The 14311-nt window shown below is 39.9% G+C and overlaps 1 protein-coding gene across 7 annotated transcripts in view; it reads right to left on the minus strand.

Moving 5' to 3' along the window:
• The window catches only part of LOC119651874 (gonadotropin-releasing hormone receptor), a 149601-nt gene that overhangs the window by 47237 nt on the left and 88053 nt on the right, over positions 1-14311 (minus strand). The window contains exons 1-2 of one of the 7 annotated variants that reach the window (XM_038055687.1): positions 11972-12114; positions 11619-11895 (exon numbers count right to left, since the gene is read on the minus strand). The exons of 5 other annotated variants lie outside the window; for them this stretch is intronic. In XM_038055687.1, the coding sequence (XP_037911615.1) occupies positions 11619-11689 (71 nt within the window). In that variant the 5' untranslated portion in view covers positions 11690-11895; positions 11972-12114. Of the gene's footprint in view, positions 1-11618; positions 12120-14311 lie in introns of those variants that run through there. One more of the 7 variants, XM_038055686.1, reaches the window with a different exon arrangement.

Consider the following 14311-nt stretch of genomic DNA (forward strand, 5'->3'; position numbering starts at 1 on the left):
TATATAAATTAATAAATTATTGCTTTTCTTCTAAAGTTCGCAACAGATTTCTGCTTATGGGAAACGGATGCGAGTGAAGAATAAGAAAATATAATGGGATGAGCCTGAAGTCCGGGAATAAGACATAGGCATAGTCCTAGTAGTCGACAAAAGCCAACTCAACCTATAACATTAAACCATAAACGTGTTGTTTAGCTTTACGTAGCGTTGTTTATTCTACAGCAATATGTATTTCTTATAACTGATAGGCCGCTATGAAACAAGCGTCGGTACGTATCTCATTCCATCCTATAGGGGACGGTAAAATTAGGAAAAATGCCTTTTTAAGGTTTTGTGTGAAACAAAACCTTATTAGAATCGAGACGGTGTCTGTCTGTCCGTCTGTCCGTCTGTCTGTCTGTCTGTCTATCTGTCTGTCTGTCTGTCACACCCGATTTATTCGGAAACGACTAGACCGATTGTCATGAAAATTGGTGAGAGTATGTAATCTGGTGATCCCTTTACATGCAGTAAGTGGCGCCATCTTGTGTTAAATTTAAGGGGGGGCTCCCCATACATGTGAATGGAGGGTGCAAATTTTTTTTTCACAGAATGTAGCCATGTAGGGTATCAAATGAAAGGTCTCAATTAGTACTTTTCCAATCTGGTTAAATATTTGATATTAGATGAAACATAGGGGAGTGAGGGTTCAACATATGACCCACAAAAAGTGTAACAGGTCTCGTTCTCAGAACCTATCCAACCGAAAAATCTGAAAAAAATCACAGTGGTGCATCTCTACGAAATCTAGGCCTCAAAATATATCCGGTTCCGATATCTGCACAAATAAAGTTAATAGTAGTATATTTCCACATTTTAGAAATTTACCCGCCACTCCCCCCTTATGTTCAGCCCAGAAGTACAAAATTTGGCATGCGTGTAATGAAGAACATAATGCACAGTTTGGTCAAGTTTGAAGAAAATCCAATTATTATTAACAAAGTTATAGGGGGTAAAACTTTACAATTTTTTGTGAATTTCGTGCACTCTACAACCCGCATGACGTCATCATCACATATCAATTCGTCAATACCACAACGAAATGAATTCTTATGAATTGGGTCCCAGACAATTATTTTGTTTTAGTTTTTTAGTTATTTGTCAACCAGACATGTGTGTATGTAGGTATATAATATATGCGTGCTAATGAACTTGGCGGGTAGTGCCTAATTCAGATAGATATAAGACGTAAATCGGAAATATGGGTACGATAAATTTAGATACGTGCATATATGTGTACAGTAGGTAATAGGCAGTTTGTTTAGGGTGAGCGTGATATCTATGGCTGTAATATGTACGTATGTCTCGTAGTTTGGAAAAAATATGAATGATTATGTTGGATTTGTAGCTATATACGGACAGAAAAATGTGCGTCTCTTACATAAGATGAACACAAAACCTTTATACCCGAAGCGCGAGCTTCCGGTATTCCGACTTGTTTGTCTTTGACTTGAGGTTTTATATATATACCTCCTAAGCGATTATCTTGCAAAAGTCTCGGAAAATAAGCGATTAGAAGTGGAAAGGTTTTTCTGGTTGGAGTTTCTCTACAGTATGTCTCCTTGCCTTGGTGTAAGTGACAAAGCTTTCATTTTGTTAATTGTCAACTTTTCGTCATTGTCTTCCTTTGTTGGCAGCAAGAAACTGATGGGTCCTGGATAATGTAGTTCGGAATACAAAAAATAGTTGGGAAAAGCTGTATCATTCCGGTCACAATACCACATTTCAATTTAGTTTTCGGGTTCCAAATAACAAAGAGTGGCTTATCCCTTTTGATTTTCTGCTTATTTCATCCTGTATATCACGGCGACGAATAGTTTATTTTGTTCCTGCCTTCTATAGATTTTCTTCTCTTTTAATCATTATGGTACAAACGGGGGAAAGGCAGTAGTTATTCTCTAATACGTTGATTGAGTGACAGGTGCATCCAACATTTTCCATTAATGTCTAGTAACGCTCGACGTGTACTGAAACAACTGATTCTCGTCTCGGCGGACTACTAATTATATCATATAAGAAGCGAACCTTAAATTGTACCGGCGTTTCATTTAATTAGAGAACTGTATAGTTTAGTTCTTAATCAGAAACCGCGAAGTTGTTTTTGAGTTATAAGTTTGGTTGTTAGGTTTAGTACGTTAATTATAATTATAAACGTCATTAGTTACAGTTCTGCTAAGGATTCTGTATCGAAAATGATATTTCAGAAAAATATTTTTTTTTACGTTTCCGTCAGGCAATATGTCAGCAGGAAAACAGGAAAAAGTTAGATGTGGATAGATCAACTAGAATAAGAAGTAGAAACATAAAATGAGTGACCTGGAGGTTCAATTTTGGCGGACATACTAGTCTAAATATCACAAGGAGTCGCGATTTCTGCTAGTCAATCTTCCACCTATGTCGTAAAGAAGTGGGTAGCAACACTGCAAAGTGTATGGTGGATTTTGCTGCAATTTTCAATGACTATAGTTAAAATGGCCATCTAGGTTGCCTACAGCCAATCACAAGAACTGAGCTATCCTTCCGGATAGAGAAAAGACAGTTTTTTTGTGGTATATTCCTACGCACAATGTTTTTTTAAGGTTTTGTGTGAAATCAAACCTTATTAAGATCGATTCAATGTCCGTCTGTCTGTCTGTTATACCCGATTTACTCCGAAACTGCTGAACCGATTGTTACGAAATTTGGTGAGAACATGTGGTCTGCGTGTTGAGTTTCAAGGGGGGCTTCCATCCATATCAGATAAAAGGACTCGATTAGTGCTTTTCGAAACTTATTTCTGACATTATGTGAAATATAGGGGAGAAGGCTAAGAAACGTCATCCCGTGTGAAGGCCGTTTTTTCGCTTTTTTCAGATTTTTTTTTTTTTTTGTGAAAAACTGGATAAAGATACAAATACGAATTTTTCAACAGATATTTGTTAACATCTTGAGTATGCATAATAATTTTTCCAGTCCGATAGCATAGATCATTATTGAATTATAGAGCAATTTATATACCCATCTCCAAGAAAAGGTGTTTTTCTGCTGCCACGCTAGAGGGGACTGCGATCACCTTAAAGAAAAAAAGTGAACGGCATTTTAACATGCGGATTTAACCACAGTCCAGAAACTAGTATTAGTAAAAAATATTGAAAGCTAAATTTTTGGTGAGTTCTTCAATTTTTTTTGTGGATTTAGGTGTTTTTTCAAGGCTGCTTTAATGAATAAAAAAAGTACTGAATGAATCGTTATTATCTTAGTTTCCGGACCGTAGAAATATGTTTGGAATAAGTCGTGAAAATTTCAAAGAATTTCGTTGTTTAACACTATAATTTCCGAACGACTCCGAATATCGAAAAATCATTTTGACAATATATTCTACACTATACTTAGATACAATTGAAGCCAAAAAAAATATATTCCGCGGATCCGATATACGGGATGACCCCCTTAAAATATGTGCCCCAAAAAGTGAAACAGGTCTCTCACAATGATGCATCCCTACAAAATCTAGACCCCAAAATATCTCCCGTTCTAATATCTCAGCAAAGAAAATTAATAATAGTATATTACCATATTTTGAAAATTTACCTGAAACCCCCCGCTAAGTTTGTCCTGGAAATACAAAATTGGTTCCAGCACAGGCGATAATATAGAACATAACTATGGGAACGCAATCTAACTATTATTAACAAAGTTATTCAAAGTCAAAGTATTGTATTTCACGCATTTTAGAATGTGTATGACGTCATGATCATATGTATAAAGTGAATTTATATGAACGACGGAGACACTTACACTTTTCTTTTTAAACTGTTTGTAGTGATTTGAATATAAATATTAATTATTGGAGAGAGGCATGTGTGTGTATACGTATATGCTAATGAAATTTGTGGGTAGTGTTGAATAAGATGAACGTGTACATATATATGTTTTCGTGCACAAAGTAAAATAAAAATGCGTAAATATATAAAATACAGAATATCTTGCATTTTTAGCTATGTACGAATTGAAAAACGTTCATAGAGACTTGCTCCGACTTGTTTATAAAATTTTGTGGTTTCATGTTTCTCCCTATAAGCAAGGTTTTCATTTCTATCGCACCTTTTAGAGGAGACTTTTGCTGTTTATTTTGCTTTTCGATTTTGTATTTGTCCTGGGGCGGATTTATTTCGCAGCTCATTGTTATCTCAGAAATCAATTTAATACTTAGCGGTGGTGTACTGTAAGACATTATCTCCTAGATGTTGCCTGGAAGTAGTTTTCGTTGCTTTACATCGTATCATGGTAGAGGTTACAGGCCCCTAAGAGTGGAAAAAATATTTCACCATGAATATCAATCGTATAACATTCGGTGAAGTTCTGCCTCTTATGTATGATACGGTAAGCCACCAGGAACAGGAGTGAAATGATCTTGCCATCAATGTGTTCAAACGGCGTAAAGTCGCCGATTTTGACGGCCTCTCGGTAAAATGGTTCATCGTACCCCTACCATTTCTGTAGAGTTGTTACTTTTAAATCGTGAGAATTTCAGATCTTTCCAAGGAATTGGAAGAAGGGGATGGGTGGTAAGATCCTGAAGAAGGGCATCTGTTTTGAGTTCACGATTAGGAGGATTTTATCTGCCCCTGGTTATCGTCGAGATGATAGCTAAAGTGATCTTGATCCCGGATTTGAGTATTTCTTACATAGGGATGGTTACATTGATACGTAATTCACAGTGTATATGCATTTAGTGTGACAGACTATTTAGTTTACTATAATACTGATTTATATATTATGCCCCCGATGATAAAGCGCTAGCCCATTGGTAAATTCATAAGAATGCCAACCGTGAAGCAAAGAAAGCAGTCGCTCTCACCCGAGCGGACCATTAAAATTTTTACGATAAACTGGACACACGGGATGGCGAGAGAGATCTGTATCGACATGCTAAAAGCCGTAATGAACGCACACAGGATATCGAACAGGGTACTTTGTTTACCAACCGTCGAGCCGCAATGGATAGATGGCGAGAATACTTCGCGCAGATTTCAACTGCAGAATTTGCTCATCCTCCACTTCCACAATCATTGCCGACATTTGGACCAGTTGCACCTGTTAGCGCAACTGAAATCGAGGAGGCAATAAAACGAATGAAATCGGGGAAAGCCACAGGACCTGACGACATCGCATCTGAGATCTGGAAAGCGAAGAGCTGGGACGCAACACTGTGGCTCAGTGAATTCTCTAATCGGGTTCTTCAGGAAGGAAGAACACCATCTGACTGGCAAGAAAGTACCACTGTTCTAATATGGAGAAAGAAAGGTAGTCCAGCAGAATATTCAAATTACCGTCCGATCCGGTTATTTTCCCATACCATGAAGAACACATTCTTAACAACCGTATTCGCAAAATCGTTGAAATAACCGTGAATCAAGCCGGATTTGTCAAAAAGTGCGGAACCATTAGCGCAATACACGCTGCGCGGTTACTCTTGGAGAAACACCGTGAGAAGTATCGCCCTCTTTACATTACATTTCTGGATCTAGAGAAAGCGTTTGACCATGTGTCGCACGAACTCATCTGGTATGCTGTACGACGACACTTAGTTCCAGAAGAACTCGTGCGCTGGGTTCAATTGCTCTATCCGAAAAGTAAAGTTCAAAGTACGGCGTGTGTATCAAAACTGCTTCGTGTCTCTGTTGGTGTTCATCAAGGAAGCGCCCTCTCACAACTCCTCTTTGTTCTTGTTATGGACACTGTCATACGGGACATTCAACGTCCAACCCTACATACTGCTTTATGCAGATGATGTTTTCCTAGCATCTAATAGCAAAAATAATCTCGAGTAACTTGCCCAAAACTGAAATGATCGCTTCATGCAACACGGCCTCAAATTGAATCTAAACAAACAGGCAATATCACTGTCAGCGGCAGTGATCTTCCCAGAACTGAACGATTTAAACGCTATCAGCCAACGGAGAACTGTGTTATTAAATTACTTCACGCATTAACGCAACCTGGATGAAGTGGCGTTCCACAACTGGTGTTCTTTGTGATCGACGTATTAACGAAAGTCTCAAATCTAAAATTTACCGCAATGTCGTCCGTCTGGTCGCCCTCTATGGGTCTGAGTGTTGGTCGACTATAAAAGAAAATAAACGGCGTCTTATGGTATTGAGACGAGGATGTTGCTTTGGACTCGTGGTGTGCAATGTTTTGATCACATTCGAGATGAGGATATTTGCGATCGTTATGGGGTTGCACCGATAGTGGAAAGATTGCGAGAGAGGCGTCTTCGGTGGTATGGTAATGCAATTCGCGCTAACGAAACGATGGTAAATGACCAAAAGGCAGGCCGAAACAACGGTGGCTTGATACGCTGCATGGGGATTTAAAAGTTTCGAGATTGCACCCAGATCAGGTATTCGATAGAGCCAAATGGGGAAACCGATCACGACGAGCTGACCTCGCTTGTAAACGGGACAAAGGCTGAAGAAAAAGAAGGTGCCTCGGAGAGCAAAGATTTACACAAAGATTTGATCTACTACAGTTTGGTTGATGATAGCAGCGTGTCTAACAAAGTTTCCAATATTGTGCGATATAGTATATTTCGTTTTTTTTTTATATTAAAGCAACTTTATTTGATTTTGTACTTCTAGAAGGAATTAAAAGGGCTCTGCCCTGGGTGAGACCATAAGACACGGTTTTCAATTTTTGAATTCTTGAGTATTTAGCTCAAAAGACGGGTCCCTGGTCTACTAATGAGAAAGAAAGACTTCCCAATTGGTCCGATCCGACATCAACTGGATACGGACTTAGGACTCATTTACTGTCTTAAACTCCAGTTCCAAAGTTCTCACCAAATTTCATATGAATAGGTGTAATCGCTTCCGAGGAAAGTGTCAGTGACAGGCAGGAAGAGAGATAGTAAACAAATTTTAATGAAGTAGCATTTTATACAAAACCTTAAGAAGGCTACTATTTAATTAAGAGGCTTGCCAGCGCTGTTCTATATTTTTAATAATTATTTTTCTATTGTTTAAATTTTTGTTGCAGGATTTCTGTTTCGGACGTCCAATAAGCTGATCGGGTGAGGTAGCGTCTCTCGGGTCGGTAAGTTTATCAAAACGTTTGAATCTGCTATCGCTTTGGGTATAACCCATGTTGGTATGAAGCATTTCACCACATTTGAAGTAGATTTTGTATGTTCACCATAAGATGCTCCAGTTGGAGAATTCCTTTCGCTAGAAGTTCCCTTCCGCCAGACAGTTTCCTCGAGAGTTTTCGGATTTAGACGTATAATATATGTATATTCTTAGCACTCAATTCGGTCCTTTCCTAAACACTGTCTGCATTTGTTCTTCGATGAACAGGTTTTTGCTTATAGTAGGCCAGTCTGCTCTCGCATTCAGTATCCTAGGGTAAAAGTTCAGACTTGATGATATTGCACGTTTGTTTCACTGCTATTTTCTTCAAATGAGAACAATTCCTTTTGAAATTCTACCATTGGGAGCACTACAACTCCCGAATTTTTCATAGATAGTAATGGTCTTGGATTAGTCCACAGATGTAGTATATTTTTGACTAGATTTTGGTCTTATTTCCCATGCTATAAAGCTTTTCCTTTAAACGTATGTAATGACGAATTATGATTGATTTCTGAAATGTGCGCACGCTCTTCAAAAACAGTAGCTGGAATTCCAGCGATATAAACTGGATATTCTGGCCTTAAGCGAAATAAGTTGGTGAGACTCTGGAGAATACTCTTCTCCCTCTTGATACACTAATGGCCATGTGCTTTTGTAATCTGGAAAGGCAAGTGGTAGCAGAAGTAAATCCGGTGTCGGGTTGTTTCCAACGGCTACCGCAAGGCGCGCTTTCTTGATCTGGGAGCCGGTTTCGGACAGACAACAACTGCTAAATTCTGGTCCAGGTTAAGGAGCATCACAATTGAACAATGCAACGTATCAACGTAGACCTCCGATATAGTGGGAAAGGGTGTTTTCTAGGAGCAATTACAGGCGTGGTGGGTGATCTGAATTTGAGTTCTGACAATACCTTGCTCGGATATGTGATGGGTCAATGTTGGCACCGCTGATGGTGGGAGGTTCGTCGATTTTGGCAACTTCCATCGGCTCGTCATTGCTTGCCAGCCTGTCATAAGTTCAATTGGGTTTCAATCGACCGACGCCGTACGAGCAATCAGATCGATCACTTCGCGATCGGCAATAGATTTAGGAGAAATGCTCCAGAGATCCTCCGCCGTATCCCGAAGGGGCTTCATAGGATTTAGCTGATTGCGGGCTCGTGGAATCGGGTCGATGAGCGGAGGGGGTTGAAGGTTCTACTGACTGCTGCGAGCAATGGCGGCGTGATGCGCTTGAAGTCCGTTTCCGAGAAGTTCAGCGTAATGTACGCTGTGATAAGTGGAAATTTGCTATTGTGGTCAGTGAAGCGGAAGATGCTGCAGATCGCAATGATTTCAGGAATGTATACGCGTCATGAAAGAGCTTGCATGTTTTCGCAAATTTTTCGATGGTTCTTTGAAGGATGTCAACGTCAAGAACTGAAGTGGAAGGAATACTTCACCACGGTTCTTATCCGTGACACATTCGGTGAAGTTCCTCCTCTTGTGGATGAAATGGCTAGTCACCGTAACATGGGGTACGGACTGTTCCTCCAAGCAGAGGACAAATCATTTCGGCCATCAATGCACTCACACTGAGTAAAGCCGCTGAGCTTGACGGTCTCCGCTCAGAATTTTCTTCTTAGTCTGACAGGTCATCGCACTATCCCTATCTGCATTAATGGACACAGCATCTGCGTTAGGTCCGCTTTTGCTGCTCTGTCTAAAGTCTGGGAATGCACTTACCATATCTCAACACCAGTATCAAGTTAATACTGTTCTGTGCTAGTGTCTTTTCTGTGTGGCCAAATGGGAGTAGCACATGGAAAGTAACCTTCACTTGTCTGCGCCATGTCATCGTAGCGCGCTATCTCAAACGAAGAACTTGGTCGGCGCACAGGCCTGCCACTTGTACGCACTGTAATCGGGAGAAGCAAGCGGCAGTGAATTGGTCACACTTTAAGGTGGGGCGACAATTGCATTGCGGCTACGCCATGTAGTGAAATTCAATCTCAGAAAATGGCCGACGGGTGGGTCGTCCCAAGGGCACTTGGCACAGAACAGTGGAGGAGGAGTGCGAGCGTCTCGGGAAGTCGTGGTGGTAGCTGAAGGGCATTTCAGGTAACCGCGAGCGATGATGGGTAGGTGTGTTTGATGCGCTATACCCGATCAAGGGGTGAATGGCAACCATATATATAAACCCTTTGGCGGGCGATATGAAGCAGACTTGGAGATTACAAAAAATTGAAGTAGTCCCAGTTGTGATTTGAGTGACGGGATTAGTCCCACAAAGCGCTGAAAACGCTCGATCTTAGAGCTGGACAATACATGGCGATGCAAAAAGCAGTTATCCTTGCAACCTGTGTTATAGTACGAAAAGTTCTACCCGGTAACAGTCTGGCCTAGTGGGCTAGAGTCTTGATTCGTAATGTTTTTATAACCACCGCGTCACTGCTTGCAGTGCTTGCGACAATCGGGATGTAGCAATACATTTTCGCTGGGGCTCACACAGTTTGCGTTGAAAAATAAAATTGTTAAAATAAAATGGCGAAACCGATCACGACGAGCCAACCGCGCTTGTGAACGGGACAAAAGCTGAAGAAAAGAAGAAGATGTGAGGAGCGACGAGTGCATGACAGTTCCGTATCATATAGTTAACAATTTCACTCCCTTCTATTTGTTAGAAAACGATTTAAATCGGTTTATTTAAATAAATCATTTGATGGAAAGCCCTGTATTGGTAATAGTTAACCTCATGCGGTTCACACTCGGAGTTTAATATTATTAGCAAATGTGAATTTAACCTACAACAGATACAAACAAGGCGGGAAACCGGATATTCGACGCTTCAGGTATGAAAGGTTTTGTTTGCTTCTTTTGTGAAAATATATAAGTGCAGGACTATCCCATTTGTACGTAGCCCGTTCTTTATGCATTTGCCATGTCAGACTATTCACTTTAGTGTGATATTGATATTTAGTTGCAATAAATTTACACGGTAAAGTCAAATTTGAGCTACTGTAACTTTGTTAGTAATAGTATGATTGTGATCAATCTTGGGAATAAGATGCTTCAAATTATTTTCTATACTACTACAAACTTATAGAGGCAGCTTCATGACTTTTTTCAAATTTTTTGGTTAGGTAGTTTCTGAGAATGGGTCCGTTAAAGAAATCATCACTTTTTACCCCTCCCACTCCCCCCTTTCCAACAAATGTCAAAACTAATACCGGTTTCGAAAAATACTAACCGAGACTATATTTGGTGAAAAAATATATATTTGGCACCGCCCTTTTGCATGTAGGAGGACAGGGCGGTTTTTTAGACAATTTCTAAAAGTTGGTGATATACTATTAGTAAGTTTATTTGAGCAGATATCGGAATGGGACATATTTTGAGGTCTAGATTTAATCTAAGCGCACTTTCCTGATTTTTTTTCAGATGATTGGGTTTGGTAGTTTCCGGAAATGAGTCCTGTCTAACTTTAAGTGTGTATATTTAGACTCTTTAGACTCTTTAGCTCGCGCAATTTTCAATTCATGCCAAAACTAATATGATTTTGGTACCCTACACGACTATATCTGGTGAACATTTTTTTAAAATCCCCCCTTTGCATGGGGAGCCGCCTTTAAACTCCACCTAAATTTATTTCACTCGCTGTATGCGTTTCATAGTTCCCATCTGGCCACCGAATTTCGTTCGGATCAGTTTAGCCGGTTTGGAGAAAAGTGCGAGTGACAGGCAGACAGTAAATCGATTTTAATAAGTTTTGTTTTACGCGAAACCTTAAAAATGAGATTCAGTATTCCACCCCGACACACCAAAATTGAAGTAACTAGTTCATTGCCCATACGTCACGATGTAAAGAAATTCAGCCATATGCATCGAATTTAACTGCACTTTCTATGGAAGTGGAGAATCGTTATCGTTACCAAGCGAACTTTAATCCCCTCAGTTGCATCACATTCCGAAAAAGTGCCGCTGTACAAAAATGCATTTGTTATCACACAGCAAGGGCATCAATATGGTCGGGCCATGTAATTTACAGCAACAACGAACAAACGTTAATGTTCATTTTTGGATATTTGAAAATTTATGTTTTATAATTGAATATAGTTTAAATAGGCTGGAGAGTGATGATCTATATCCTACGAAGCCGCGGGTATAACACATACATGGTAACATTTGAAACTTTTTAAATCATTGAAATACTCATTGCACGATACGCTGCTTTCTGAACTTCCTTCTGGCGTCTAATGCATGCAATACTTGCAGTCATTGTTTCGGAGAAAAAATCCTTTTCTATTACAGGCCCTTCTGAAGTGACTGTCTTCACTTTGGTTACATTTTATTTCACTAAGTGTACTCACCACTTATGGTTTTCACTCTGGATAATTTTTTCAATTTAATGGATCTTTCACTTAATAACAGCACTCAATCTATAGTAACACAATAATACTAAAAGATAAAATACAACAAAGGGACTTACATTAACAAATCCATGATCTGAAACTGCCATAGCGCGCAGGAACATCCGTCAATGTTGCACACGCAACCCATCTGTCCACACTTTCGTCGTCCTGCACACAAGGTTGGTTGCTTAGGATAACAAAATTCTGATGATTCTATTCCCACACTGCACAATAATTTAATTTCCGTTGGGCTAAGGTGGATGGATCACCGTTGGTCAAGGGAAAAGAAATTTTTATGTTCGCTATCGCCTCTTTAAGAGTTTCCTTTTTTCAGGGAACAACCGCTTCAATTCGCTGGGCGGAAAGCCAACAAAATAATTATGATTAAAATTATTTTTGAATTTTGCCTACACCACCGTTGTTAACATACTATCTTGTTATGCACAGGAAATGTCACCAAATGATCCTGACAGGAGCTCTCAGAAGGCTTTATTTAACTTGCAAAGGTTAAGCAAGGATTAACAAAATTAATCTTATTCGGTTAACACGTATTATTGGAATGATTATTATCACGACCTTCGGTCGCTATTGCCAATATACTATTGAAAATGCAAATACTAAGTTTCCAGATCTTATAAAACTAGATTACATGGGCAGCGCTATTTTACTGTAGTATGGGACGTTAGGTTTCCATGCAAATTTTTCATAGGAAGGAAAAGTGAAAGAAAGAAAGTAGTAACGTTCGTGGTTCACGTGACTGATACTACATGACGCAGAACAGTAAAGGAACGATGAAATATGAACTGATGACCCACCAGGAACTGATGACGCACGTAGGAGTGGTTAATGCGCAGCTCATAGGGCGTTACAGTAACTTTATGCACTGGGATGCCGATAATTCGTATTTCTGTCTAATGCTTACAGATTGGCTGGTCGCCAGAGTTAATTTTCTTTATTTTGCACTCCTGATAATTGGTAATCCCGATATTTCGTACCAAATTGTCAGTCCCTTGACGATTCGCATTATCGGGGTTGTACTGTATTACCATTTGATATGGCCCTGCTTGTGCCATCGTTACCACATAGCATTTTTAAACCGTTTGGGGTGTTTTCGTTCAAAATTTGTTAAGATTGTTATCAATTAATTTTTGATTATGATATTGATTGGTTGAGGTGCTGGGCCACTCTTCTTTAGTTACCAATGTATGTAGTTGTGATGGCGCTGGAGCAATGCGAAGAAAGTTTACCACGTTACGTACTTGACTCGCAACTTTACGATGTAAGAAGTAGCAACCATTACTATATCGGCAAGAGTTTTGTCGAAATATCAACCGACAACTGCTATTCCACGCCATATAATCTGTGACCCATTAAAACATCAAGTCCGCCATGGACGGCCCAATCTCGTTTGATAGAAGATGAGTGAAGAGTAACTACAGTCTGAATGATCGTGTATCACCTAGGCTTTTTATGGAGTAGGTGGGCTAAATGGCTAGAATGGATGGATCTAATAGTATATACTGTAAAGTTGGGAAGTCGGTGCTCCGGTGCGCAAACGCTAGCGGTTCTTCCGTGAGCTGCGGTATTTAAAATAAACTCACTCTGGACAACTTATGGGAGAAGTACATGGAATCCTCCAAGCTTTGTCAACACTTGTCTGCGCCCTGTTATCGAATGAAAAACTACATTGTGGGTCAGGTACCTGAAAACGTTTAGAATACGGAAGTGGCAGTGGATAAGTCATACTTTCAGTGGAGTTGAAAGATATGGCGCGTAAGTTAGTGTTTAGGAATAAATAATGGCAACTACACAAATAAAGGACTCAAAATTATCACATGTTTCCTGAAGAAGATCGTTCGAAAGTTATGGGCATGGAGGACATATTCTTCCAGCCACGACAGATAAGAACTTTTTTCCGACTAGAACTTTTTGCCTACTAGAATCCGAATCCGCTCTATTTCGTCACACGATGGAGCGTAAAACCTGCGAAACACCTGCTGAATTAACACTAACGCCACCAGGCCTACATGGAAAATCAAAGTAACGGAGTATACAACGACGAACACGGCAACGACAACGGATAAATTATTTATCCATTTTCACATGGAGAAGGATTCCTTCTACGAGGGAGTGGAGCGAACTCTCGATGCTTGCCCCAGATGTGATATTACTTGGAGATTTTAACCGCCAAATTGACCACGTGTTAATCGAAGGCCACCACATCTCAGTTTTGATGAATACCAGGACATATATGGGAGCGAACTCGGATCACTCTCTTATTGTCTTGTTGCTGCGAGCACGAATAACCGCACCACCTTGAACCCACTTTGACAATCAGGTGAGAGTGAACACTGAAGCCATCTATAACAGAGTCCTCCATAACACCTATAAAGGGAATTGGATGCCGTAATAATCGAATTAATAGAGGTCCTAGAGAGGAAACTTCGGCAAATTATCTTCATCATGACATGAAGAACGTTATCATTGATACGGACACAAACATTCTTGGCCGCAGTCGCAAGAAATCGGAATGACTGGTTCGACGAGAGGCTTAACAACAGTTAAACATAGAGGTGACCGCTACACCAAACGGTTCATCAACTGATGCTCAAGATGTAGGACAGCGCATTAATGTCTGATGACTAGCAAAGAAGTTCTATACATAAGAAACGGGAATATTACGCTGCGCAGCAATTATAGAGGTATTTTAGCTTACAAAAAATGTTTCGTTCTGTGGTGAAACTCGGTGCTAAACCAGGATGTCTGGATT

The sequence above is a fragment of the Hermetia illucens genome, chromosome 3 (assembly GCF_905115235.1).
Source record: "Hermetia illucens chromosome 3, iHerIll2.2.curated.20191125, whole genome shotgun sequence".
Taxonomy (NCBI): Eukaryota; Metazoa; Arthropoda; class Insecta; order Diptera; family Stratiomyidae; genus Hermetia; species Hermetia illucens.